The sequence below is a fragment of the Brachyhypopomus gauderio genome, chromosome 10 (genome assembly GCF_052324685.1).
Source record: "Brachyhypopomus gauderio isolate BG-103 chromosome 10, BGAUD_0.2, whole genome shotgun sequence".
Classification (NCBI taxonomy): domain Eukaryota; kingdom Metazoa; phylum Chordata; class Actinopteri; order Gymnotiformes; family Hypopomidae; genus Brachyhypopomus; species Brachyhypopomus gauderio.
In genome coordinates this window covers 17,148,083-17,174,117 of record NC_135220.1, presented here as the reverse complement: position 1 = coordinate 17,174,117, position 26,035 = coordinate 17,148,083, and the positions used below count along the sequence as shown (strand labels likewise).

General features: G+C 42.3%; 2 protein-coding genes and 1 long non-coding RNA gene across 11 annotated transcripts; 1 reads left to right on the top strand and 2 right to left on the bottom strand.

The window, feature by feature from the left end:
- Window positions 1–80: 80 nt before the first annotated feature.
- riox2 (ribosomal oxygenase 2) lies at window positions 81–12,544 on the bottom strand. Of its 2 annotated transcripts, XM_077020028.1 has the most exons (10): window positions 12,496–12,544; window positions 11,787–12,229; window positions 11,523–11,642; window positions 9,017–9,145; window positions 7,819–7,922; window positions 1,572–1,674; window positions 1,279–1,447; window positions 1,037–1,125; window positions 830–946; window positions 81–653 (listed from the first exon to the last, which is right to left on the bottom strand). In XM_077020028.1, exons 2-10 carry the CDS (start codon window positions 12,225–12,227, stop codon window positions 501–503), a joined length of 1,425 nt encoding a protein of 474 aa, XP_076876143.1. In that variant the 5' UTR covers window positions 12,228–12,229; window positions 12,496–12,544; the 3' UTR covers window positions 81–500. The 2 variants fall into 2 exon arrangements, with proteins under 2 accessions (XP_076876143.1, XP_076876144.1); XM_077020029.1 differs by lacking the exon at window positions 12,496–12,544 and having other exon boundaries at window positions 11,787–12,441.
- On the top strand, window positions 9,217–10,971 carry LOC143525754 (uncharacterized). Its single transcript, XR_013133727.1, has 3 exons — window positions 9,217–9,465; window positions 10,129–10,279; window positions 10,494–10,971. It is a non-coding gene; the product is annotated as an uncharacterized LOC143525754 (long non-coding RNA).
- A 203-nt stretch (window positions 12,545–12,747) lies between the features above and the next one.
- On the bottom strand, window positions 12,748–25,813 carry tiprl (TIP41, TOR signaling pathway regulator-like (S. cerevisiae)). Of its 8 annotated transcripts, none has more exons than XM_077020031.1 (12): window positions 20,405–20,474; window positions 19,674–19,734; window positions 19,225–19,575; window positions 16,725–17,242; window positions 15,827–16,512; window positions 15,094–15,224; window positions 14,762–14,941; window positions 14,570–14,672; window positions 14,279–14,410; window positions 13,967–14,062; window positions 13,664–13,726; window positions 12,749–13,369 (listed from the first exon to the last, which is right to left on the bottom strand). In XM_077020031.1, exons 6-12 carry the CDS (start codon window positions 15,201–15,203, stop codon window positions 13,238–13,240), a joined length of 816 nt encoding a protein of 271 aa, XP_076876146.1. In that variant the 5' UTR covers window positions 15,204–15,224; window positions 15,827–16,512; window positions 16,725–17,242; window positions 19,225–19,575; window positions 19,674–19,734; window positions 20,405–20,474; the 3' UTR covers window positions 12,749–13,237. The 8 variants fall into 8 exon arrangements, 5 of the variants coding, with proteins under 5 accessions (XP_076876149.1, XP_076876146.1, XP_076876147.1 ...); XR_013133724.1 differs by lacking the exons at window positions 12,749–13,369; window positions 13,664–13,726; window positions 13,967–14,062; ... (1 more) ...; window positions 14,570–14,672; window positions 14,762–14,941 and adding exons at window positions 22,525–22,589; window positions 22,985–23,088; window positions 23,262–23,589; ... (1 more) ...; window positions 24,792–24,852; window positions 25,493–25,813 and having other exon boundaries at window positions 15,089–15,224; window positions 15,782–16,512; window positions 20,405–22,327; XR_013133723.1 differs by lacking the exons at window positions 12,749–13,369; window positions 13,664–13,726; window positions 13,967–14,062; ... (1 more) ...; window positions 14,570–14,672; window positions 14,762–14,941 and adding exons at window positions 22,525–22,589; window positions 22,985–23,088; window positions 23,262–23,589; window positions 24,343–24,693; window positions 24,792–25,426 and having other exon boundaries at window positions 15,089–15,224; window positions 15,782–16,512; window positions 16,725–16,799; window positions 16,913–17,242; window positions 20,405–22,327.
- Between the last annotated feature and the right edge of the window lie 222 nt (window positions 25,814–26,035).

Genomic DNA, 26,035 nt, shown 5'->3' with positions numbered 1-26,035 from the left:
TGAGGAAATTAGATGAATTAATTGTATATATATTTTTGTTTCACGTGTTTACTTATTCAACTGAACACGTGAGACACTGATAGTCTTCCAAAACGCAAATGCTTTATTATTAAGCCTTCAGTCAATATGAGCCACACAACATCCTGATCTTTATTTAAAGAGTTCGACACTGGTGCTTATATCACAGAGACCATAAATCACAGATTCTTATTACATGGCATGAGTCAGAGATCAGGAGCAAGGGTGTGTGTGTGTGTGTGTGTGTGTGTGTGTGTAAAGTAAACAATAGAACAGTAGTCGTCCCAACAATGGTACTGGGAGGATCCTGCCTGTGGTATCACAACACCACAGTCTGTAGCAGAATAACGTGCAGTCACACTGCAGACCTCGGCCCAAACTACGCCCATCTGCTCCCCTGCTGCAGGTCGTCAGCTGTATCCCGTCTGTTGAGCGCAGCAGTGCCGTCCTGCCCCGCCTAGCCCCGCCCCCCACCGCCAGCATCAGCAGACCTGCAGCAGGCCCTCCGTCCACAGACCCAGCACCAGACCCTGCTTGTCAGCGTCGTCCTGCAGTGGCAGCTCCGCCACTAGGAGGCGCCCTCCGCCCAGCAGCTGTCTGAGCGCAGAGAGGTGCATTATGGGGAAGCGCAGGCCCTGAAACAAGGGGTTGAAGGGAAGAGGTGTGTGCACATGAGAGAGAAGAACCGTGGTGTACCCTGAAGGACTGGAGGGATTATAAAGAACAGGCCGCTTTCTACAGACTGGCTGAGGAACCTGAACTGGTACAGGAATTACTGATATGAAAGACTAGCTGGAGAAAAAACCCCCACCTGTGATGTCTCCTCTTCATCCTCCTCCTCATCCTCCTCCTCTGCTCCCATCATGTGTCTCTCCCTCTTGTTCTTTAGAGAGTGCAGCACAAACACTGCCAGTTGGGTGGCTTCATCCTGGGAAAATTATACACAGGTGCAAACAAATCGTTTATATTTGAAAAAAGGCAACATACTTGAGAAGCCATGACATAAACACACTCTTACAGTGTTGTCCTGACTGGGCTCCACTGTGAGAAGAATGTGGTCTTTGAACCTCACACACACCGTGTCCTCCAACGCTGGTAGTTTCCCAACTTGGAGAGAGAGAAGCAACTTTTACTTTTAGCAGGTGAACCATGTCTGTTTTACACACACATACACCTCAGACCTTCGGACTGTATATCTTACATTTGTGCATACACGCGCACACACACGGGCACACACACGGGCACACCCCTGTGGCTAACCTGGATCGAGGTCTTCCTCCTGGAGACAGTAAGGAGGAAGTCGACTGGAGATAAAGTCTCTCCTCATCTCAGAGGAGCGCAGTTCCTCCTCAGTGTGCTCCAGACGGTCAGCGAGTGCTCTCAGACACACACACACCTGCTTATTGACCTCTGAACTCACACCTGAAGACTGACGCAAATGAACCACAGAGCAGAGGACAAACAGCATCACTACACAATATCCCACTAAATGTTTGTTTGAAATCGCTCTCTCACACCATGCAGAGGGTTCTGAAGTACTGAGGTGAGCTCACAGTGAGGAGGCTTCTGGGAAGGCCACTACGCAGACTAATATCCGTCTTCATGGAGTCAAACAGGAAACCGGGCAAGACATCTAACAGGAAGTCACCCCATGACCTGAGAGACACACAGATATGTACAAAAACAGAGAAACAGCAGAGAGGTTTATGCAGTATAAGAGATTTGTGTGTGTGTGTGAGTAATATATATATATATATATATATATATATATATATATATATATATATATATATATATATACATACATACATACATACATACATACATACATACATACATACATATACACACACACACACATGTTCTAGTAGGTAGTAGGTGCTGAGTGTGAGGTGTGTGTGTGTGTACATACGTGTTCTGGTAGGTGCTGAGTGTGAGGTGTGTGTGTGTGTGTACATACGTGTTCTGGTAGGTGCTGAGTGTGAGGTGTGTGTGTGTGTGTACATACGTGTTCTGGTAAGTGCTGAGTGTGAGGTGTGTGTACATACGTGTTCTGGTAGGTGCTGAGTGTGAGGTGTGTGTGTGTGTACATACGTGTTCTGGTAGGTGCTGAGTGTGAGGTGTGTGTGTGTGTACATACGTGTTCTGGTAGGTGCTGAGTGTGAGGTGTGTGTGTGTACATACGTGTTCTGGTAGGTGCTGAGTGTGAGGTGTGTGTGTGTACATACGTGTTCTGGTAGGTGCTGAGTGTGAGGTGTGTGTGTGTGTGTACATACGTGTTCTGGTAGGTGCTGAGTGTGAGGTGTGTGTGTGTGTGTACATACGTGTTCTGGTAGGTGCTGAGTGTGAGGTGTGTGTGTGTGTGTGTGTGTGTACATACGTGTTCTGGTAGGTGCTGAGTGTGAGGTGTGTGTGTGTGTACATACGTGTTCTGGTAGGTGCTGAGTGTGAGGTGTGTGTGTACATACGTGTTCTGGTAGGTGCTGAGTGTGAGGTGTGTGTGTGTGTGTGTACATACGTGTTCTGGTAGGTGCTGAGTGTGAGGTGTGTGTGTGTGTGTGTACATACGTGTTCTGGTAGGTGCTGAGTGTGAGGTGTGTGTACATACGTGTTCTGGTAGGTGCTGAGTGTGAGGTGTGTGTACATACGTGTTCTGGTAGGTGCTGAGTGTGAGGTGTGTGTACATACGTGTTCTGGTAGGTGCTGAGTGTGAGGTGTGTGTACATACGTGTTCTGGTAGGTGCTGAGTGTGAGGTGTGTGTACATACGTGTTCTGGTAGGTGCTGGGTGTGAGGTGTGTGTGTGTACATACGTGTTCTGGTAGGTGCTGAGTGTGAGGTGTGTGTGTGTACATACGTGTTCTGGTAGGTGCTGAGTGTGAGGTGTGTGTGTGTACATACGTGTTCTGGTAGGTGCTGAGTGTGAGGTGTGTGTGTGTACATGCGTGTTCTGGTAGGTGCCGAGTGTGAGGTGTGTGTGTGTACATACGTGTTCTGGTAGGTGCAGAGTGTGAGATGTGTGTGTGAGTGTGTGTACATACGTGTTCTGGTAGGTGCCGAGTGTGAGGTGTGTGTGTGTGTGTACATACGTGTTCTGGTAGGTGCAGAGTGTGAGGTGTGTGTGTACATACGTGTTCTGGTAGGTGCCGAGTGTGAGGTGTGTTTGTACATACATGTTCTGGTAGGTGCTGAGTGTGAGGTGTGTGTGTGTGTGTGTGTGTGTGTGTGTACATACGTGTTCTGGTAGGTGCTTAGTGTGAGGTGTGTGTGTGTGTGTGTGTGTGTGTGTGTGTACATACGTGTTCTGGTAGGTACTGAGTGTGAGGTGTGTGTGTGTGTGTACATACGTGTTCTGGTAGGTGCGTGTACATACGTGTTCTGGTAGGTGCTGAGTGTGAGGTGCGTGCGTGTGTGTGTGTGTACATACGTGTTCTGGTAGGTGCTGAGTGTGAGGTGTGTGTGTGTGTGTGTGTACATACGTGTTCTGGTAGGTGCTGAGTGTGAGGTGTGTGTGTGTGTACATACGTGTTCTGGTAGGTGCTTAGTGTGAGGTGTGTGTGTGTGTGTGTGTGTGTGTGTGTACATACGTGTTCTGGTAGGTACTGAGTGTGAGGTGTGTGTGTGTGTGTACATACGTGTTCTGGTAGGTGCGTGTACATACGTGTTCTGGTAGGTGCTGAGTGTGAGGTGCGTGCGTGTGTGTGTGTGTGTGTACATACGTGTTCTGGTAGGTGCAGAGTGTGAGATGTGTGTGTGAGTGTGTGTACATACGTGTTCTGGTAGGTGCCGAGTGTGAGGTGTGTGTGTGTGTGTACATACGTGTTCTGGTAGGTGCAGAGTGTGAGGTGTGTGTGTGTGTGTACATACGTGTTCTGGTAGGTGCCGAGTGTGAGGTGTGTTTGTACATACATGTTCTGGTAGGTGCTGAGTGTGAGGTGTGTGTGTGTGTGTGTGTGTGTGTGTGTGTGTGTGTGTGTACATACGTGTTCTGGTAGGTGCTGAGTGCGAGGTGTGTGTGTGTGTGTACATACGTGTTCTGGTAGGTGCGGAGTGTGAGGTGTGTGTGTGTACATACGTGTTCTGGTAGGTGCTGAGTGTGAGGTGAGTGTGTGTGTGTGTGTGTGTGTGTACATACGTGTTCTGGTAGGTGCTGAGTGTGAGGTGTGTGTGTGTGTGTACATACGTGTTCTGGTAGGTGCTGAGTGAGGTGTGTGTGTGTGTGTGTACATACGTGTTCTGGTAGGTGCTGAGTGAGGTGTGTGCATACGTGTTCTGGTAGGTGCTGAGTGAGGTGTGTGTGTGTGTGTGTGTACATACGTGTTCTGGTAGGTGCTGAGTGTGAGGTGCGTGTGTGTGTGTGTGTGTGTGTACATACGTGTTCTGGTAGGTGCTGAGTGTGAGGTGCGTGCGTGTGTGTGTGTGTGTGTGTGTACATACGTGTTCTGGTAGGTGCTGAGTGTGAGGTGTGTGTGTGTGTACATACGTGTTCTGGTAGGTGCTTAGTGTGAGGTGTGTGTGTGTGTGTGTGTGTGTGTGTGTGTGTGTGTGTGTGTGTGTACATACGTGTTCTGGTAGGTGCTGAGTGTGAGGTGTGTGTGTGTGTACATACGTGTTCTGGTAGGTGCTTAGTGTGAGGTGTGTGTGTGTGTGTGTGTGTGTGTGTGTACATACGTGTTCTGGTAGGTACTGAGTGTGAGGTGTGTGTGTGTGTGTACATACGTGTTCTGGTAGGTGCGTGTACATACGTGTTCTGGTAGGTGCTGAGTGTGAGGTGCGTGCGTGTGTGTGTGTGTGTGTGTACATACGTGTTCTGGTAGGTGCTGAGTGTGAGGTGTGTGTGTGTGTGTGTGTACATACGTGTTCTGGTAGGTGCTGAGTGTGAGGTGTGTGTGTGTGTACATACGTGTTCTGGTAGGTGCTGAGTGTGAGGTGTGTGTGTGTGTGTGTGTGTGTGTGTGTGTGTACATACGTGCTCTGGTAGGTGCTGAGTGTGAGGTGCGTGTGTGTACATACGTGTTCTGGTAGGTGCTGAGTGTGAGGTGTGTGTGTGTGTGTGTGTGTGTGTGTGTGTGTGTGTACATACGTGTTCTGGTAGGTGCTGAGTGTGAGGTGTGTGTGTGTGTGTGTGTGTGTACATACGTGTTCTGGTAGGTGCTTAGTGTGAGGTTTGTGTGTGTGTGTGTGTGTGTGTGTGTGTGTGTGTGTACATACGTGTTCTGGTAGGTACTGAGTGTGAGGTGTGTGTGTGTGTGTGTGTGTGTACATACGTGTTCTGGTAGGTGCTGAGTGTGAGGTGTGTACATACGTGTTCTGGTAGGTGCTGAGTGTGAGGTGTGTACATACGTGTTCTGGTAGGTGCTGAGTGTGAGGTGTGTGTGTGTACATACGTGTTCTGGTAGGTGCTGAGTGTGAGGTGTGTGTGTGTGTACATACGTGTTCTGGTAGGTGTGTGTGTGTGTACATATGTGTTCTGGTAGGTGCTGAGTGTCAGGTAGGTGTGTGTGTGTGTGTGTGTGTGTGTGTGTGTGTGTGTGTGTGTGTACATACGTGTTCTGGTAGGTGCTGAGTGTGAGGTGTGTGTGTGTGTGTGTGTGTACATACGTGTTCTGGTAGGTGCTTAGTGTGAGGTGTGTGTGTGTGTGTGTGTGTGTGTGTGTGTGTGTGTGTGTGTGTGTGTGTGTGTGTGTGTGTACATACGTGTTCTGGTAGGTACTGAGTGTGAGGTGTGTGTGTGTGTGTACATACGTGTTCTGGTAGGTGCGTGTACATACGTGTTCTGGTAGGTGCTGAGTGTGAGGTGCGTGCGTGTGTGTGTGTGTGTACATACGTGTTCTGGTAGGTGCTGAGTGTGAGGTGTGTGTGTGTGTGTGTGTACATACGTGTTCTGGTAGGTGCGTGTACATACGTGTTCTGGTAGGTGCTAAGTGTGAGGTGTGTGTGTGTGTGTGTACATACGTGTTCTGGTAGGTGCTAAGTGTGAGGTGTGTGTGTGTGTGTGTACATACGTGTTCTGGTAGGTGCTGAGTGTGAGGTGTGTGTGTGTGTGTGTGTACATACGTGTTCTGGTAGGTGCTGAGTGTGAGGTGTGTGTGTGTGTGTGTGTACATACGTGCTCTGGTAGGTGCGTGTGTGTACATACGTGTTCTGGTAGGTGCTGAGTGTGAGGTGTGTGTGTGTGTGTGTGTGTGTGTGTGTGTACATACGTGTTCTGGTAGGTGCTGAGTGTGAGGTGTGTGTGTGTGTACATACGTGTTCTGGTAGGTGCTTAGTGTGAGGTTTGTGTGTGTGTGTGTGTGTGTGTGTGTGTGTACATACGTGTTCTGGTAGGTACTGAGTGTGAGGTGTGTGTGTGTGTACATACGTGTTCTGGTAGGTGCTGAGTGTGAGGTGTGTACATACGTGTTCTGGTAGGTGCTGAGTGTGAGGTGTGTGTGTGTACATACGTGTTCTGGTAGGTGCTGAGTGTGAGGTGTGTGTGTGTGTACATACGTGTTCTGGTAGGTGTGTGTGTGTACATATGTGTTCTGGTAGGTGCTGAGTGTCAGGTAGGTGTGTGTGTGTGTGTGTGTGTGTGTGTGTGTACATACGTGTTCTGGTAGGTGCTAAGTGTGAGGTGTGTGTGTGTACATACGTGTTCTGGTAGTTGCTGAGTGTGAGGTGTGTGTGTGTGTGTGTGTGTACATACGTGTTCTGGTAGGTGCTGAGTGTGAGGTGTGTGTGTGTGTACATACGTGTTCTGGTAGGTGCTGAGTGTGAGGTGTGTGTGTGTGTGTACATACGTGTTCTGGTAGGTGCTGAGTGTGAGGTGTGTGCGTGTGTGTGTGTGTACATACGTGTTCTGGTAGGTGCTGAGTGTGAGGTGTGTGTGTGTGTGTGTGTACATACGTGTTCTGGTAGGTGCGTGTACATACGTGTTCTGGTAGGTGCTGAGTGTGAGGTAGGTGTGTGTGTGTGTGTGTGTGTGTGTGTGTACATACGTGTTCTGGTAGGTGCTGAGTGTGAGGTGTGTTGAGTGTGTGTGTGTGTGTGTGTGTGTACATACGTGTTCTGGTAGGTGCTGAGTGTGAGGTGTGTGTGTGTGTGTGTGTACATACGTGTTCTGGTAGGTGCGTGTACATACGTGTTCTGGTAGGTGCTGAGTGTGAGGTAGGTGTGTGTGTGTGTGTGTGTGTGTGTGTGTGTGTGTGTGTACATACGTGTTCTGGTAGGTGCTGAGTGTGAGGTGTGTGTGTGTGTACATACGTGTTCTGGTAGGTGCTGAGTGTGAGGTGCGTGCGTGTGTGTGTGTGTGTGTACATACGTGTTCTGGTAGGTGCTGAGTGTGAGGTGTGTGTGTGTGTGTGTGTGTGTACATACGTGTTCTGGTAGGTGCGTGTACATACGTGTTCTGGTAGGTGCTGAGTGTGAGGTAGGTGTGTGTGTGTGTGTGTGTGTGTACATACGTGTTCTGGTAGGTGCTGAGTGTGAGGTGTGTTGAGTGTGTGTGTGTGTGTGTGTACATACGTGTTCTGGTAGGTGCTGAGTGTGAGGTGTGTGTGTGTGTGTGTGTACATACGTGTTCTGGTAGGTGCTGAGTGTGAGGTAGGTGTGTGTGTGTGTGTGTGTGTGTGTGTACATACGTGTTCTGGTAGTTGCTGAGTGTGAGGTGTGTGTGTGTGTGTGTGTGTGTGTGTGTGTGTGTGTGTACATACGTGTTCTGGTAGTTGCTGAGTGTGAGGTGTGTGTGTGTGTGTGTGTGTGTGTGTGTACATACGTGTTCTGGTAGTTGCTGAGTGTGAGGTGTGTGTGTACGTGTACATACGTGTTCTGGTAGGTGCTGAGTGTGAGGTGTGTTGAGTGTTCTGCTCCTGCAGGTGTGTCTGCCTGGTGGATTGTTCCCCTGGGAAAGTAGAGCAGATCACCTGCCTGCACACACAGCCAAACAACCACACAATCAATATCACACACAGCCAAACAACCACACAATCAATAACACACACAGCCAAACAACCACACAATCAATAACACACACAGCCAAACAACCACACAATCAATATCACACACAGCCAAATAACCACACAATCAATAACACACACAGCCAAATAACCACACAATCAATAACACACACAGCCAAATAACCACACAATCAATATCACACACAGCCAAATAACCACACAATCAATATCACACACAGCCAAATAACCACACAATCAATAACACACACAGCCAAATAACCACACAATCAATATCACACACAGCCAAATAACCACACAATCAATATCACACACAGCCAAATAACCACACAATCAATATCACACACAGCCAAATAACCACACAATCAATAACACACACAGCCAAATAACCACACAATCAATAACACACACAGCCAAATAACCACACAATCAATAACACACACAGCCAAATAACCACACAATCAATAACACACACAGCCAAATAACCACACAATCAATATCACATAAAGCCAAATAACCACACAATCAATATCACACACAGCCAAATAACCACACAATCAATATCACACACAGCCAAATAACCACACAATCAATATCACACACAGCCAAATAACCACACAATCAATAACACACACACAGCCAAATAACCACACAATCAATAACACACACACAGCCAAATAACCACACAATCAATAACACACACACAGCCAAATAACCACACAATCAATAACACACAAAGCCAAACATCACACACAACCAATAACAACCAAACATCACACCAATATTACATACAAGCCCAAACAGTGCAAACCCCTGAAACTATGATTAACTAGCCTAAATCACAACCACAAGCCATTTAAACTAGAGACACATGCAGTACATCTTATCAAATCTCAGCACATGGTTCCAACATTCACAGTGCAGGCTGGAAACAGCTACTTTAAGCTAGGCTAATGACTTCTCTAAAAGCTGCAGTGCGATGAATGTGGTGAGGATGAAGGTGGATGACACACACAGGTTTCTAACGGTCCCCATCGTGGCTGCTACCTTCAGGACGATGTCGTGGGTGGGCGTGCCGATGCGATCCTCTGGCTCCAGGCTGTACTCGCGGGCCAGGGGGACAGTTGGTTGGTACAGCCGCCAGTGCTTCTGGCCTTCCAACTGCAGAATGAACACCTACACAGGTAGAAGGGGGTGTGGCACGCCAGCCAATTATCACCCTCACAAGGAGATGCTCTAACGAGTAGTATGACAACTGAAGGCCATTTGCATATACATACAACTCTGACAAGACGAGTAATTGGAATTCTTGATTTGAATATCTGCACCAGAGCCCTATAGAGAGAGAGTCGCGTCAACTCCGTTCACTCCAATGGACCAGTTTTTTACAGCAATGGCGGATCGTGGAGCCTGTCAATAGTTCCCGGAAGTTAGCAGCAAATACGAGCAGCGCAGTCAAACTGGAGCAGTGGACCATCTGTGATACACTTTTACAGGTTAGTACGCATAAAAAATCAGATTGTGTATTATAAGGACATCAGAATCAAATTAGCATGTGCATTAAAATGTGAATTAAAGCATTTTAGTGAATTATCCACCTCTTAATAAGCAGATTTAGGGAACTAAATCTATGCTAAGACAACGCGAATACAGTTAGCGAGATTTCACATTAACGACCGATAGCCTATTAATTGTAAATTCCTCTCTTAATGCCATTTCACCTAAACGCGAAGTTTTTGCGGGGTAGCTAGTATTGGTTAAATATAACATTTGAGTGTGATTGTAGAGTGTGTTGGGTCGAGGAGGTAAAATGAAGTACCAGCTAACGTTTTATTTCCTTTTATTTTATTTATTTATCCTTTTATTTATTTTATTTTCCTTTTTATTTCGTTTTATTTATTTTTATTTTATTAACGTATTTCCTCAGTTTTTGAAACTGCTGGATATAAAAGACGTATACTATTTAGTGTGATTAAGTTTTAAATATTCTATCACTTAAAGAAATAATATAATTCTAATAATATAAATAAATATAATAATATAATATAATAATATAATAACAGAAATAAATAATATAATAATATAATAGGAGTTCATACTTATTATACCTGTGTCAACACTATAGCTGTGATCAGCAGCTATGGGCCCTGTCTTTACAGGTCCAGTGGTGCGTCGTATTGCAGGGGGCTTCCTCTTTCTGAGTGCGGGGCGATGCACAAAAATGGTGGGAACAGCATCTGCTCTCAGCCTAGTGTTGCCCTGTTTGGTTTTGATGAACTGATCTGCCTCAAAATGTGCCTGCAGAGTGATGTGAGTTTACTCCTCACACATGACAACTCAGTTTTGTCTACCCATATATCCCATAGTGGGTGAATACACAGTATTAGAGAACACTTACTGGATACGTATACACTCATTACACGTATAAAAAACAACCAAGGATGTGCAACAAGTTCAAATTCATATCACATCAATACTCATAATAATCATTTTCTCCTGTCTTTTTCTCCTCTCTCTCTTTAAGCCAAAGAACCATAGAGGATTCAATGGAGCTGCAACTAGATAGCACCCTCACCCTGCACCCGAGTCTGTCTGCAGTCTTTGATTTTTTTGTTCACTATTCTGTATTTTAATAAATCAGGCATTAAGCTTTCCAATAGTGTGTTTATTGTGAAAAGTGCAAATGCAGTGTTTGATGATTACCTCACATATATATTTGCTGTTGTAATCTTTAGTGAGGGTAAGATTGCTCCTGCTTAGTTGAGACAACCATTTTTTTCTCCTCTCAGTATCAGTGGGGAAACCAAAAATATTTGCTCGATTGGAGCATCCCCATGCAACACAGCAAACCATGGTGGACACTACACAAACAACACGGAGGAAAGGACACAGAAAAACTGCTTGACATGATATTCATATTTGAGATTATTAGAGATTTATTTAATGAATTAATTGCTGTAAATAAGTGTGTATTAAAAAGACAAGATATATATATATAATTTATCAATGTATTTTAATATGTTATATACTGTCTGGATGTAAATGTAATGTGTTTTAATGTACCCTTTTAAAGCATATTTCTGCACAATGAAGTCAAATAAAATTTTCCTTCTGTCAGAAAATGTACATTAGTCATTTAGATTACTTAGGTCACCAATACCATGGGATTACAGAAATTACCATGATTTAAAGATATGTTAATGTTAGAAAATAAATCTCATCTGAATTTCTCACCCCTTCCTGTCCCTCTAAATATATAAATGAACGTAATATATAACAATTATAAAACAATCAAAGCATTAAACAGCAATGTGCTCTAAAATTAGCCTAAAGTTGGTCGTTATATGTTCACAATAATCCTCAAATCGCAGTTCTGTCTCTGTGTCTATGCGCTCAAATTGAACTTCCTGGAACTATCTGAAGCCTCCGTGAATCACGTGACCATCAAGCGTTTTGAACTTCCGTTGTCGCGACTCTCTCTCTATACGGCTCTGATCTGCACAACACATTCATAGAAATCAGCACTAAACAGAATCACAGAGGTGATTAGTACCTCCACGTCGTCGTAATGCGGAGGTAGACCCTGAGACTCTGGAGGTGTTATGTAGACATTAGAGCCAACCAACGACCCAAAGAAACACTCCAGTTGTTCCTGGATATGCCACAGTTCATCCTAAATAAAAAAAAAACCACACACACACACAGAGAGAGAGAGAGAGAGAGAGATGAATGAAATTCTCTGCCAGTCACTTCACCTATGCCCTCTAGCTTATTGTAATTCCATCCATTATTACTAACAGAAACCTGTGCCGTTCACCTTAAACCTCTGCGGCTGGTGGAACTGAATGGTGGCTCCCCTCTGATCAAAGTCCTTCCTCAGATGGCTGTAGTTCACTCGTCCCTCTTTATTCATCACTTTCTTCTTGCCGTTTACGCAGCGGCACGTGTTGAGGTCGCGCGCATACTGCAGCCCCAGTGCGCATAGCTGCTTCAGATCAGACAGCTGAAAGAGGGACTGGTAGAAGGTGGAGACCGCTGGGTCTGATCTTTGAAGGAGCAGGGGTTTCTTCTCCCAGTACTGCTGGAAGAACTCTTCTACCCCCACGGGGGCTATCAGACTCTGGAACAGACTAGCTGGCGAGTCGTAGCACAGAGGACTGGCGGAACTGTTGCGGTTCGTCTTCCTAATCTTAGCAGACGCGGCCGTCCTCTTCTCCTGCCCAGGACTGGATACCGCTGATCTCCCTTTCTTCGGCATTTCTAGATATTACACACATGCATGTTTCTCAGCGTGTGATACGGAACTGGTAACGTCGGTTAGTTTGCAGGGCAACGCCTGAAACATGCAGATATAACCGGGCTCGCGTACAAACGAAGACTGTTGTGAAACTGGATGGGTAAACTAGGTTACATGTGATTTATTATTTATATATACTAGTGACTACGGCCTAAAGCAGCAACAACTAACCAAACTGTCGACCACTAATATATAAAGTACAGTAACGATATTTAACGGTATAACTTACTGATCTGTCCAGGGCTCCACGTGAAACTGAAGTGTTACATTACTATACGTCCGACTAGAAACAAATATCCAGTTCCAGTTATTCTCAATAACCCCGTTTTGTTGTTTTTCACGAAAATTGCATAGTACGATATCCATCACAAAATGTTTTAAAAAAGCTATCAATGCATTCCCAAATTTCAACTTCTTGGTATCCTCAGATTTTCTGCATTCCATTTTTGGTTCATTATAAAATGCAAAAAAGACCATATTTACAAGCACATGTTTTAATGTCAATCTGCTGTCTTGTTTTCAGTGACAACCCAGACAAGTAATCAATAATAACCATAAATACAGATGGCATCAACAAAATTGCTCTCTACCTTATAATTTATAGGAAAATACAGAATTATAGCAAATCAGTCCTTGACATTTTCATTGTGTGTTACAGTACAACTCTGCAAAAGTCTCAGATGGCAATCTTCCAGTAACTCTGGTTTTGTTTCATTAAAAAATACGTCTTCACTGTGAGCTGCGTGCATACTGGGGCCTGCACATGGGGGCGTGTCCTCACAGCTCTCGTAACTCTTCTCAGCTCCAGGTCTGGGCTTATATGCATCTAACGTTTTAAACAAGAATGCTGACCTGGGTCCAACAGCCCCTGCTCATACAGTTGTGCTCTATGACACGAGAAGGGTGAAAAGGTGATCTGAGTTCAGATCCGAGTACTCTGGTGTTTGATAGGTGTAACCCATGCGTGCGCATCACTGTGGCGTGTTGGAAGGCTCGGATGTCGGCTTGTGCTCAGGCAACTCCAGCTTCTCACACTGGGTGAGCTTGAGCGATAAGTGCTGAGCGATCTCATTGGGGTCTGTGTACAGGGCTGGGGGAAGATGCTGGAGGCAAAGAGGACATGTCAGACAGTAAAAGAACCACAGTGGAGATAAATACAGTAAATAAATACAAACACAGAAAGTGAACATGCTGGCTTGCATAATCATTGGATTATTTAAAGTAGTACTACCATCAAACAAAAGATGGTCTATTAATGACTGACTGATTGAAGTAAACAAACATGGTATGACATCTAAAATAACAGCAACATTAAGGAACTGAAAATCCCTTAAGAAATCCCAGGAATTTTGGTGTGTCAGGTAAGTAGTCTTGAGGGGAAACATCACATCTCTCACCTGAAGAGCTGACACCTGGTTTTCTCGTGTGCTGAACTCCCTCAGCATGTAGTTCTGCCCAGCCTGTAAGCAAACAAAGTGGTCATTTAACAAGGTAAACAATATCTCTGCACCACAAATTAATCTCAAACTTTAATACATTACATTTCACTTGACCAGAGTACCTCTACCAGTGCAGAGCTACAGCCAGGAGCTGCTGGACACTGATCTGCGATCAGTTATGTCACGTCCACAAGGGCAAGACTACCAAGACAGGCAAGGCTTTGCCTAAATGGTTTCCCTATCTGCTGGAGCACCACTTACCTGGTGATAGAGCCGCGTGTCATTGATGCGGATCAGCACACCGTCCACTCGCAGAAAGAAACGCAGCAGAACAAAGAAACTGGAAGGCATGACTCTCTGCAACAGACATGATAGCAGCTCAGACCTGTGGACCACATAGACCAGACTTCCTCCACACATGGCCCGGGTTCCTCTCCAGATCCTCATGACAGATCTTCTAGAGCTACACAAGCACGTTTTCTGAATACTAGGTTTTGAAACCCAAGCTCACTCCTGTCACAAATACTCACAGGACATCAACAAGAGATTGGTGAGGAAATGGATGTCACTCACGATTTTCACGCTGATCATGGATACACCGTGATCGTGTAGTTCATCCTCGAACAGCAGCACATCCTCAAAGAACATTATCTGCTCTCGAGCTTTCAGTTTCTCCAAGTCTATCCGCTCTGTTGTGGGAGACACCTGAGAGACAGTTGAACAGAGAAATAGGACACAACAGCAAACATCAGTACACTGCTGTCAGTTTTGAAGACAAAATACATGATGCATTGTCAGTGAACTTAAACTGACAAGAACCAAGACACCTCACCACACAAGCACACACTTGTCTGAAGTAATAACCTTTAGCTGCAGGTCTTCACCAAGCAATGTTCCTCTGTAATCTGTTGTGTATGTCCAGTCATATCGCTTCACTACCTCCTTAGCGTGCTCCTCGAAGTCAGATCTACAGTAAAGCACAAATACAGAACACTCATTAGGGTATACAAAAAACATCTAAAGATCACACAGTCAATGTATCATCTGAATTCTAACCTGCTTTCCTGCCATTCCTGTGCACATGCCACTTTCACAGTGTCCTGCATATTGTTGACACGTTTGAGGGCGTCAACTGCATTGAATTCGATGCCAAAGCCATCAGTATGTTGAATGCGCAGTACGTTGTCTCCAAAAAGCATCTCTGGGAGTGAAGGCATGTGCATCTCCTCAGCTAACCTGATTCACAACGAACCATCTGTCAAAATTAGCTCATGGCAAATATCCTGTTACTAACATAATTGTGTGCTATATAAATATATTTACTAAATAGCCTAACCTTATTCAGTTTTCAGTACAAGAACTATAGAGAGTGCGTGCAATCTACGGACCGCTCAATGTCCTTAGACTTCATAATGTGGGTTTTCGCAGCAGTGACTCTCCAGGGTCCGAACGTGAAGTCTTGCTTGCTGCTTTTAAAGCCATGGGTTGTGGTCGACATAGTTGGACGTCCTTTATCGCGCTGCACCGACACAGTAACAGGATCAGGATAACATAGACAAGTTCACTTAGCCCTCTGCACTCAAACAGTTAATACTTCGCACAATAATCACTACACAAACCCTAGTCAATCATACTGTAACAGTACAGCAAATAACTGTTACTGCTGTTGACTGCGTCTTTCCCATATATCTAAAGGTCTGTCTGTGTAGGCACAGTTATGATGTAGCTAGTTAGCTTGCTCGCTTTGTTTAATTCACAGAATTAACAAAAAATACACGTTGGTTTATATTAGTTACATTCAGAAACATATTCTGTCTGGCCAGGTAATCTAGCAACATTTCCAGTGCTGGTTACAGCACTCACATCACTTGCTACATGCTAAAAACAGCGCTGTTGCTGTGAGCACAAGATGCCTTAGCGACATAGCTAACTGGCTAGCTAGCTCTGAAAGAAATATCGCAAACTCTTCGAATACAACTAGCTAACTACAGTTGCGTTCTCGCTATCTAGCTAATGTCAACAAAGAAACGTCTGTAACATTTTAGAGTGGTTTGGTGTAGTCACCCTTCAACACACCATGAAGTTACTTTAGCTAGGTTAGCTAAGTCGTCCAAATTCTACCTGCAGTGTCCATGTACCGCAAGGAAACTCTCGACGGTGAACACAGTCCCAAATCACAGTTCCACTACTAGGGTGCTTTCATTTCATTTCATTTACGTTATTTTATTGGAATTACTACAAATGTTTTGGTAAAGCAAACGACAACATTTGGGTTAGTTCATGAAAGACATAGACTACATGACGACCCCCCCCCCCCAAAAAATGTTTTAATAATAAATAAATAAACAATATAATACATAAATTTTTATTACTCCTGTGATTAAGAATTAGAAGTAGTTACGAAATCATAATTCATAAATGAACACATGTTTGTACTGGAGTTTGCTTGGATTATAAAAGTCGTTGGAAACTTTAATCTTTGATGAAAACTGCACACCATTTCATGTAGATTTTATGTCGTGATTTAATATGATTACACTAGACACAAGCCCATGTAGTTACTGAAATGCAAAATACGATGACCTCAGATCATTTAGATCAGCTGATCAATCACACATTATGAAATGCATGAATGGGAATTGTCCATCTTTGTTAGAAAGTGGCAGTTCTGGTTCCTACTGGGTTGGCATGGCATGGCACGGGCTGATGGTTCCCCAGTGTGGAGTACACCTGGGACTGCAGTGGAGGGAGCCATGCAGGCTCCTGTGGGTGCGGCATCCCTCCAGAAGATGGTGCACAGAACCATCCTGCAAAGTACATGCATTCATAAATTCAGAAATAGTAGCTTATGCGAAGAATACTCTTAAACATGGTACAATGATCTTTCATGTTTTACAGTGGAACCTGCTACTCTTTATTAAATAAAGATGTTGTTTCACTTCATGGCAGAACAATAAAATGATCTTAATGGAAACAAATTAGAGGGAGTGTATGGAAGAGATGCAGCAGAAGAACCTACTGAGAAGACAACTGACTGCAAGGATCAAAGCCACAGCCACAACAGAGCTGATGACTGCAGCTATTATAAACACAGCTGCAAATAACAAAACAAAACGGCCTAATTTGTAAATGCAACAACAGTTATGGAACATCACAGCATTGCTCAAGAAAGTAAAAGAAGACAAAGTTCTAATGGAAAACTCACACCTCTCTCCCAGACATCTCGAAAGCAAGCAGAGGAGGAGATGTTAACAGCGACAGGTTGACTGAGGGATGAGTGATTCACCCAGCAGATGTAAATACTGTCTTCAGGTGTTTCTGGCAACAGCTGAAGATATGATCTGAGACTGTAGGATCCATCTGCATTGATACTGTAGTTCCGGTGGATGTGAGAGGTGTTCAGGTACGTGATGTTTTCTCCATCTCTGGTCCAGACCTGATCCAGAGCGGCAGGGTAAAAGCCCTCAGCAGTGCACAGCAGGAGCTTTAGAGAATCTCTAGATCCTTCCACACACATAACAGACACGACTGGACGGGCTGGGGATTGACACACAATAGGAAATGAGACAATCAGAGACATTTCTCTGATGATCCAGGATGATTCATTCATTGAATAGCTCAGTACTCCCAGAAAATATATATGCATGCATTGACACCACTACATTTCTGTGTCCATTGTTTTGGTGATATTCTAGATATTCAGTATCATCACTGTACCTACTCTCTGACCATATGTTTAAAGCTTAATAAAAGTTTGATTTGGTGTTGTGTTTGAGATTTGATTGTTCTTGCAGTTGGAAGATTTGTGGTCTACTTCTTTCTCCAGCAGAAATGGTGGCTGATACACTAAAATGTTTATTCTCATAGCACTGTTAATCGATGCTTTAACTATAAACTACTGCTTCTGATTTGAATAATTCTGTTTCACTTGCAGATCTCACATCTTCCAATTGCATTACCACACTGACTCCAGTGTCGGACGGCAAAGGCAGAAGTTGGATAAAGTCATCAGGTTGTAGAATCAGAGTCAGTATTGTGTGTAAAGCATATATTAAGGGGCACGGACATTACAATAACTTAATTTTTTAAACATAGTTACAGTATGTTCACCTAACATCAGGACCAGGGGTGGAAAGTAACTAATTACATTTACTCAAATTACTGTAATTGAGTACTTTTTATGAGTAATTTGTAATTTTCTGAGTAGTTTTTTTGAGTAGTTACTTTTACTTGAGTAAATTTTGACCCAAGTAGTTTTACTTCACTACATTTGAACGCCCTCACATTACTGAGTAAAAAAAATATTGATGGTGAAATATTAAATGCAGGCAGAAATGTAAACTTCTGAGTCCCAGAACTGAAGGCCAATTGCGTGGCCTTGCCTTGTGCCTGCCCTTTCCATTTTCTCATAATCAGGTTGTAATCTGGTGTACTTTTTTCCAAAAGGATGAGACTGTTCTATCTTTAAATCTTCTATCTATCAGGTTATCAACATCTACCCTGTGGACATTTTATTGAGAAAAGTGGAATCCTGTGGGCACTGTATTTTGAATAGCTGGATCCTGTGAGCGTTTTAAATAGTGGAATCCTGTGCGCATTTTGTTTTATTTTGAGATGTGGGATCCTGTGAGCGTTTTAAATAGTGGAATCCTGTGCGCATTTTGTTTTATTTTGAGATGTGGGATCCTGTGGTCATTTTATATTTTATTTTGAGTTGTGGCAACCTGTGGGCATTTTATTGTGAATAGTGGGATCCGGTGGGCACTGTATTTTGAATAGTTGGATCCTGTGAGCACTTTCTTTTAAATTGTGGGATCCTATGAACATTTTTTAATTTTTGATGTGGGATCCTGTGGGCATTTTATTGTGAGTAGTGGAATCCTGTTGCATTTTAGTTTGATTTTTGGCATCTTGTGGGCACTTAATTTTGTGTGCATTTTGTTTTTTGGATAATTTGTATTTAAATTTCTTTATTCTTATCATAGTGTTGTCCGTTGGACAATAGGACTGAAAATTGTTTGCACTTTATGGTACAGGTTGTGACTCCTTGTGCTGTGAGGAAGTATGTTCCTGAGCCCAGCTGATCTTTTTGCAAGTGTGGCTGTGCACTTAAATACACTTTGAAATCGATTAAAACAACTTGTGCTGAATTTGGTTCATGATTCATCCATGCATTAAATAACTGAAAGTAACTAAGTAACTTTTACTCAAATTACATTTTAAATGAAGTAATTTTGTACTTTTACTCGAGTAAATTTTGAGATGGGTAATTTTACTTTTACTCTGAGTAGAGTTTAGGCAAAGTAATGATACTTTTACTCAATTACAATTTTTCAGTACTCTTTCCACCTCTGATCAGGACTTGATACAATATTTATTATAAAATATTCATGGACAAGAATGATATTATGAACAATAACAACTTAATACAAGCATAAAGGTTTTTATATTGGACTTGTATACTGTAGGTTCTCATATAAGGTGATATAATGGTATAAGGTAAATTCAGATTTTCTTACCTATGACCTGAATGAATGTTTTCTTGACTCCCAGACACTTTGAAGGAGGTGGGACAAGTCTGTCCACAGTACAGGTGTAAAGACCAGAGTTATTTATCTGGAGATTAAACAACTCCAATGATATTTCCTTTGTTTGTGAAATCCATATTAATCTGATGTCTTCTGTACATGACTGTTTTGTCCAATTATTAAGCATATTTGTGTATGAGCACAGTTGGTGATTTCCTTGCAAAACTACTCGTAAATATAGAGCGTCTGTTTTGTTGTAAGGACAGCTGATTGTAGTGGACATTCGCTTATGAACTATGTGAACCTGATTCGCATTTGGTACAGTGTTGTCTGTCTTCACAGCTGAAAAATGTGGTTAGGTAAAACAGAGATATTAGTCTCTATGTAAAACCTTTACACTATAAACTTAGTTCATCATTAGGGAGTGAAATAAATCTTACCTGGAAGAAAAGACACGATGATCCACACACAGCAAACCAGACAGGAACACCTCACAAATGTCTACAAGTAGAAAATGTGTATGTGACATGATAAGACAAAGCAGGCGCCTGTAGATCCTGAACACTCTGGTTTTATTATTTGAAGGGAAATCCAGACATGAGAGAGATAATAGGAGAATGTGAGGATAAAACCTGGACATTCACAAACAGGAATCCACACAACATCCGTCTCGAAGTCAAAAACCAGTCCAAAACCCAGAAGAAAACAGAACCGCAAGCAAATAAACCAGGAGGGAAACTAGAAACAAGAACCAGCCAGGTGGGTAACAGGATGAATAAGTAATGCTCAGTATGCAAAACACTGGGGAATATGCAATACTTCGCAAAGACTGAGTGTGACTGGTCTCGTATGAACAGGGCTGTACTAATTAGCTACAGGTTCATCTAATAATCAGGAGACAAAGATCTTGTGAATGGAATAGGTCCCTCATGTCTGGCAGTGACAGGATAGCACATTTGAATCAGTTTTATTCCCTTTCAGAATATGATGATAAATGTGACAACCATGACTACTATAACTGTTATGAAAACATTATACTAAATATGACACTCTTACAATGTCATACACATGGTTTTAAAAAGACATTTTCAGACATCAGACATGTAAATGTTATGTGTGCAGTTCTTATAATGCATAATCTTACATAATGACACAAGAATCTTTTTCTCACCAGCCCCTGCTGTGGTAGCCTGTTGGTAAGCCTGTTGGTAAGCATGGCTTCATCTCACATAGTGGGGTAAAAGCACTTGTGTTCACAGGCAGCTCTGTGGTATCCATTTCCTCTTTGTGAAATGCAGACACCAGCAGTTTCTATATAACTACACTAACTGTGTTGTAGATTCATGTTGGTACCATTTCTTATTGTGTAGAACAAATATTAATTGTTCTTTGCATGCTAAAAATAAAATGGTAGAATTATGTTTTTATCAAAAGTACCCTGTGGCATATTCTCTTACATCAGATCATCCTCCTGTTTAACAAGCAGATATCCCATGAGTCTTGCATACTGCTGTAGTACACACCATTGAAGCTCATGCAACAGAATTTTATTAACACATTTTACAAGTAACATTGACTTATTATGATGATATATTCAGTATATGAAATAGGTTGGTATACATTTTCAACCTTTTCAGTCACTTGGGGGGGTTACTGACCATTTCTTTCACTTTAAAAGGCGTACCTTCCTTTGAGAAAGTCAAACCTTCAGCTCTCACCCTTTATCATTTACACAGGAAGAGCAGGCAGAGTGAGGCTGAGGTCTAAAAATAGAAATTTAAGAATGGTCTGAGTATGAACAGAAGCAGAAATGACTTCACACAACACTAGATAAATAAGGCATACAGAGGGGGGGTGACGGATAAATGATGTTAAATGTTTTTTTCCCCACAAATCAAAGTCAGCATCATTTATTACCAACAAACTGTGATAGCACAACCACAAAATTACTAAAGCAACATAAAGTGTACATAATAGTTTGACTGTATATGGAAGGTGTGAAATATATGTGGCATTTGGGGGCAGAGGGGACGCAAGACTGTGAAAGTGCAAGAAGTGAGTGAGGACAAAAATGAAGTCTTTGTGAATCTAACGGCCATATCAATGAAAGGTTTAATTATGAACATTCTCACTTGACAAGTGTATGAAACATCTATAGAATTATTAAACAGCAGCATAAAAATGTCACGTTATATCAAAGCAACATAAAATCAGTAGGTAATAGAGTCTGAAAGATTTTAACCATAAAAATCATCATAGTTGGTTAATGGCCAGCTGAATATTTAAACTTCTCTGTCTAGGTAATTTCTTCTACATAACTGATGTGAAAAGACAACATTCTGGAAACATATTTTACAATAAAATGTAATTATTTCCCAGTACCTCCTAGCGAGACATTTTGCTCCTTGATTGTGTGATTGATCTGGTTTTGACTGCTTTTGTACTCGTTTATGCTTTTGCCTTTGTCCCTGTTGGATTATCTGCTGGTTGTACATTTTGTAAATATTCTATGTGTTGTTGGTGTACTAGTAGTAGGGAGTGGCTGCAATTTTGTTTTGGGGTTTGGGTTTGTTTGTATGGTTTTTGTTAGGGAGTTAGGGTAGTATTGAATGTTTGTTTTCTGTTAATTAGTGTTTGGTTTATTTAATAGTTCTGTTCTGTTTGTTATGTTGGCCTGGGCCACTCCTGAAGCTGAGACCAGTTATGTCTATGTAAATGTCTTTGTAAATACAATTTCTGTATAATACACCTGTAACCACCCACTTCTGTTGTCCCATCATCACTAACATTCACGCTGCTGTTCACCTACACCACTGTTACGGTCCTCACGCCTAGACAGGCCGTAACAGAGTGAACAACAAAAGGGAGGGCCGGATTTACAGGTGTTACCGGTGTTACAGGTGTTACAGGTGTTACCAGAGTTACAGATGTTATAATTGTTACCGGTGTGTTACAGGTGTTACCAGTGTTACTGGTGTTACAAGTGAAGTCCCTGACTGAAGCAGAGGCTTTTCTTCCAGGTCATGGTGTTGGTACCAGATTAGGGAGGCATCTGTGTGAGGTGTCTTCCTGCACTCACTACATGGAACTCCACCTGGTAAGGTGAGACAGGGTGAGATGGAGCCCAGTAAGAGGTAGAGATGGAACTTTTCCCTAACAGAGTAAACAATGCTCACCTGGGAGAGTAAACAATGCTCACCTGGGAGAGTAAACAATGCTCACCTGGGAGAGTAAACAATGCTCACCTGAGAGAGTAAACAATGCTCACCTGAGAGAGTAAACAATGCTCACCTGAGAGAGCAAAACTGGTTCAGGCAATGTGGTACCACCAGCAGAAGACCAGAGTGAATGAATTTCTGAAATTCAACAATTTTAAGTTGTTAATCAATTAAAATTACCATAACGAACATACATAGTAATGTGTCTGACTCATGATTATGATGCTACAAATGCTTTGGCAAAAATATACTAGCCATAGTGATTTTTTAAAATTAACACAAAAACAAATGTAGCATCAAAATATTTACAATGTATGGTATATTAATGGATAACGGGACATGGTTGCAGGCCCCTTTTCTAAATGCCTGTAAGTTTTCATAATGAGTCCCCATTAGTATGCTTTTATACAAAAGAGCCAGAGAACAGGAAAGTATTGAAAATAATTATCCACACAGTCATAACCACTGATCACAAGACAGTTAAGAATAACACTGTGACAAATTCAGTGCTGTGAGATGAAACACAAACTCACTGAGACATGGATAATGAACTTGAAAGATCACAGCAAAACCAGTCAGCACAATAAACATGAATGCTGCCATTACGACAATCAGAACTGGAGGAGAAACAGCAGCACTGTGAATGCAGAAAGGTCACAATTGGAGTTCCAGTGTTAGCAAGTCAGAGTGACTACATCGTTACTTACATAAACGAAAAGGGGCAGTGTGTGTCTGATTACAGAAGTTATCAGACACATGGTGTACATTGACCACATTCAAGTGACATTGGATTATACTGGATGTCCATACCTGTTATCTCCTTTTTCCCAGCAGGCAGTTGAGGTCACATGAACAGCGACAGGTTGACTCAGGGATGAGTGATTCACCCAGCAGATATAAACGCTGTCTTCAGGTGTTTCTGGCAACAGCTGAAGATATGATCTGAGACTGTAGGATCCATCTGCATTGATACTGTAGTTCCGGTGGATGTGAGAGGTGTTCAGGTACGTGATGTGTTCTCCATCTCTGGTCCAGACCTGATCCAGAGCGGCAGGGTAAAAGCCCTCAGCAGTGCACAGCAGGAGCTTTAGAGAATCTCTAGATCCTTCCACACACATAACAGACACGACTGGACGGGCTGGGGATTGACACACAATAGGAAATGAGACAATCAGAGACATTTCTCTGATGATCCAGGATGATTCATTCATTGAATAGCTCAGTACTCCCAGAAAATATATATGCATACATTGACACCACTACATTTCTGTGTCCATTGTGTTGGTGATATTCTGGGTATTCAGTATCATCTCTGTACCTACTCTCTGACCATATGTTTAAAGCTTAATAAAAGGTTGATTTGGTGTTGTGATTGAGATTTCATTGTTCTTGTAGTCATAAGATTTGTGATCTACTTCTTTCTCCAGCAGAAATGGTGGCTGATACACTAAAATGTTTATTCTCATAGCACTGTTATTCGATGCTTTAACTATAAACTACTGCTTCTGATTTGAATAATTCTGTATCACTTGCAGATCTCACATCTTCCAATTGCATTACCACACTGACTCCAGTGTCGGACGGCAAAGGCAGAAGTTGGATAAAGTCATCAGGTTGTAGACACAGAGTCAGTATTGTGTGTAAAGCATATATTAAAGGGAATGGACATTACAAAAACTTTTTTTTTTAAACTTATTTACAGTATGCTCACCCAACATCAGGACTAAACATCAAATGAGTGATACAATACTTATGATAAAATATTCATGGACAAGAATGATATTATGAACAACAACAACTTAATACAAGCATAAAGGTTTTTATATTGGACTTGTATACTGTAGGTTCTCTCATATAAGGTACAGGTAATTGTAAATTCAGGTGTTCTTACCTATGACCTGAATGAATGTTTTCTTGACTCCCAGACACTTTGAAGGAGGTGGGACAAGTCTGTCCACAGTACAGGTGTAAAAACCAGAGTTGTGTATCTGGAGATTTAACAACTCCCATGATATTTCCTTTGTTTGTGAAATCCATATTAATCTGATGTCTTCTGTACATGACTGTTTTGTCCAATTGTTAAGCATATTTGTGTATACGCACAGTTGGTGATTTCCTTGCAAAACTACTCGTAAATATAGAGCGTCTGTTTTGTTGTAAGGACAGCTGATTGTAGTGGACATTTGCTTATGAACGATGTGAACCTGATTCGCATTTGGTACAGTGTTGTCTGTCTTCACAACTGAAAAATGTGGTTCAGTAAAACAGAGATATTAGTCTCTATGTAAAACCTTTACACTATAAACTTAGTTCATCATTAGGGAGTGAAACAAATCTTACCTGGAAGAAAAGACACGATGATCCACACACAGCAAACCAGACAGGAACACCTCACAAATGTCTACAAGTAGAAAATGTGTATGTGACATGATAAGACAAAGCAGGCGCCTGTAGATCCTGAACTCTGGTTTGATTATTTGAAGGGAAATCCAGACATGACAGATAATAGGAGAATGTGAGGATAAAACCTGGACATTCACAAACAGGAATCCACACAACATCCGTATTGAAGTAAAAAACCAGTGTAAAACCCAGAAGAAAACAGAACCACAAGCAAATAAACCAGGAGGGAAAATAAACAAACAAAGAACCAGCCAGGTGGGTTACGGGATAAATAAGTAACGCTCAGTATGCACTTGAGAATATGTAATACTTCACAAAACCTGAGTGTGACTGGTCTCGTATGAACAGGGCTGTACTAATTAGCTACAGGTTCATGTAATAATTAGGAGACAAAGATCTTGTGAATGGAATAGGTCCCTCATGTCTGGCAGTGACAGGATAGCACATTTGAATCAGTTTTATTCCCATATTATGATATGATAAATGTGACAATCATGACTACTATGTTATGAAAACATTATACTAAATATGACACTCTTAAAAAGTCATACACATGGTTTTACACATTTTCAGACATGTGCCGTTCTTATAATGCATAATCTTAATCTTACATAATGACACAATAATCTCTTTCTCACCAGCCCCTGCTGCGGTAGACGCACCCTGTTGGTAAGCATGGCTTCATCTCACATAGTGGGGTAAAAGTATTTGTGTTCACAGGCAGCTCTGTGGTATCCATTTCCTCTTTGAGAAATGTGGTCACTATGCAACTACACTAACTGCAATTTATTATGGTGTGTATGAACATAAGCAGAAATTACTTCACAGAGCACAAGATAAATATTGTGTACATTAAAATGTCCTAGGAGTATGGCTATAGTAGATACTACAGAGAACAAAACAGATGAATTGTTCCATTTACTGCAATTTCAACTGTATTACAGAAAGGGCAAAATCACTTGAAGGGTCATGGATTTAGGGCATGTGTTTTTTACCCTAATTGACTCTCTCTCTATCTCTCTCTCTCTCTCTCTCTTTCTCTCCTCTTCTCTGGTGTTTACTAAGGGTTTTTTTCTTTGCTATTGTGACCATAGCCCAGGGATCTCAAGTCTCACGCATTGAGCGTGTGACACACACATTTGACCGTCTTCACACGCTCACACGCCACACTTCCGATTTCA

Excerpts from the sequence above, each read along its gene's own strand:
- riox2 (XM_077020028.1), bottom strand. The coding sequence starts at position 12,227 with ATGCCGAAGAAAGGGAGATCAGCGGTATCCAGTCCTGGGCAGGAGAAG. Across the intron at positions 1,448-1,571 it reads TTCCCAGAAGCCTCCTCACT|TCTTCAGGTGTGAGTTCAGA; the intron begins GTGAGCTCACCT and ends CATTTGCGTCAG. Across the intron at positions 947-1,036 it reads AGCCCAGTCAGGACAACACT|GATGAAGCCACCCAACTGGC; the intron begins GTAAGAGTGTGT and ends TAATTTTCCCAG.
- tiprl (XM_077020030.1), bottom strand. Across the intron at positions 14,673-14,761 it reads CAGGAATGGCAGGAAAGCAG|ATCTGACTTCGAGGAGCACG; the intron begins GTTAGAATTCAG and ends GCTTTACTGTAG. Across the intron at positions 14,411-14,569 it reads GTGAAGACCTGCAGCTAAAG|GTGTCTCCCACAACAGAGCG; the intron begins GTTATTACTTCA and ends ACTGTCTCTCAG.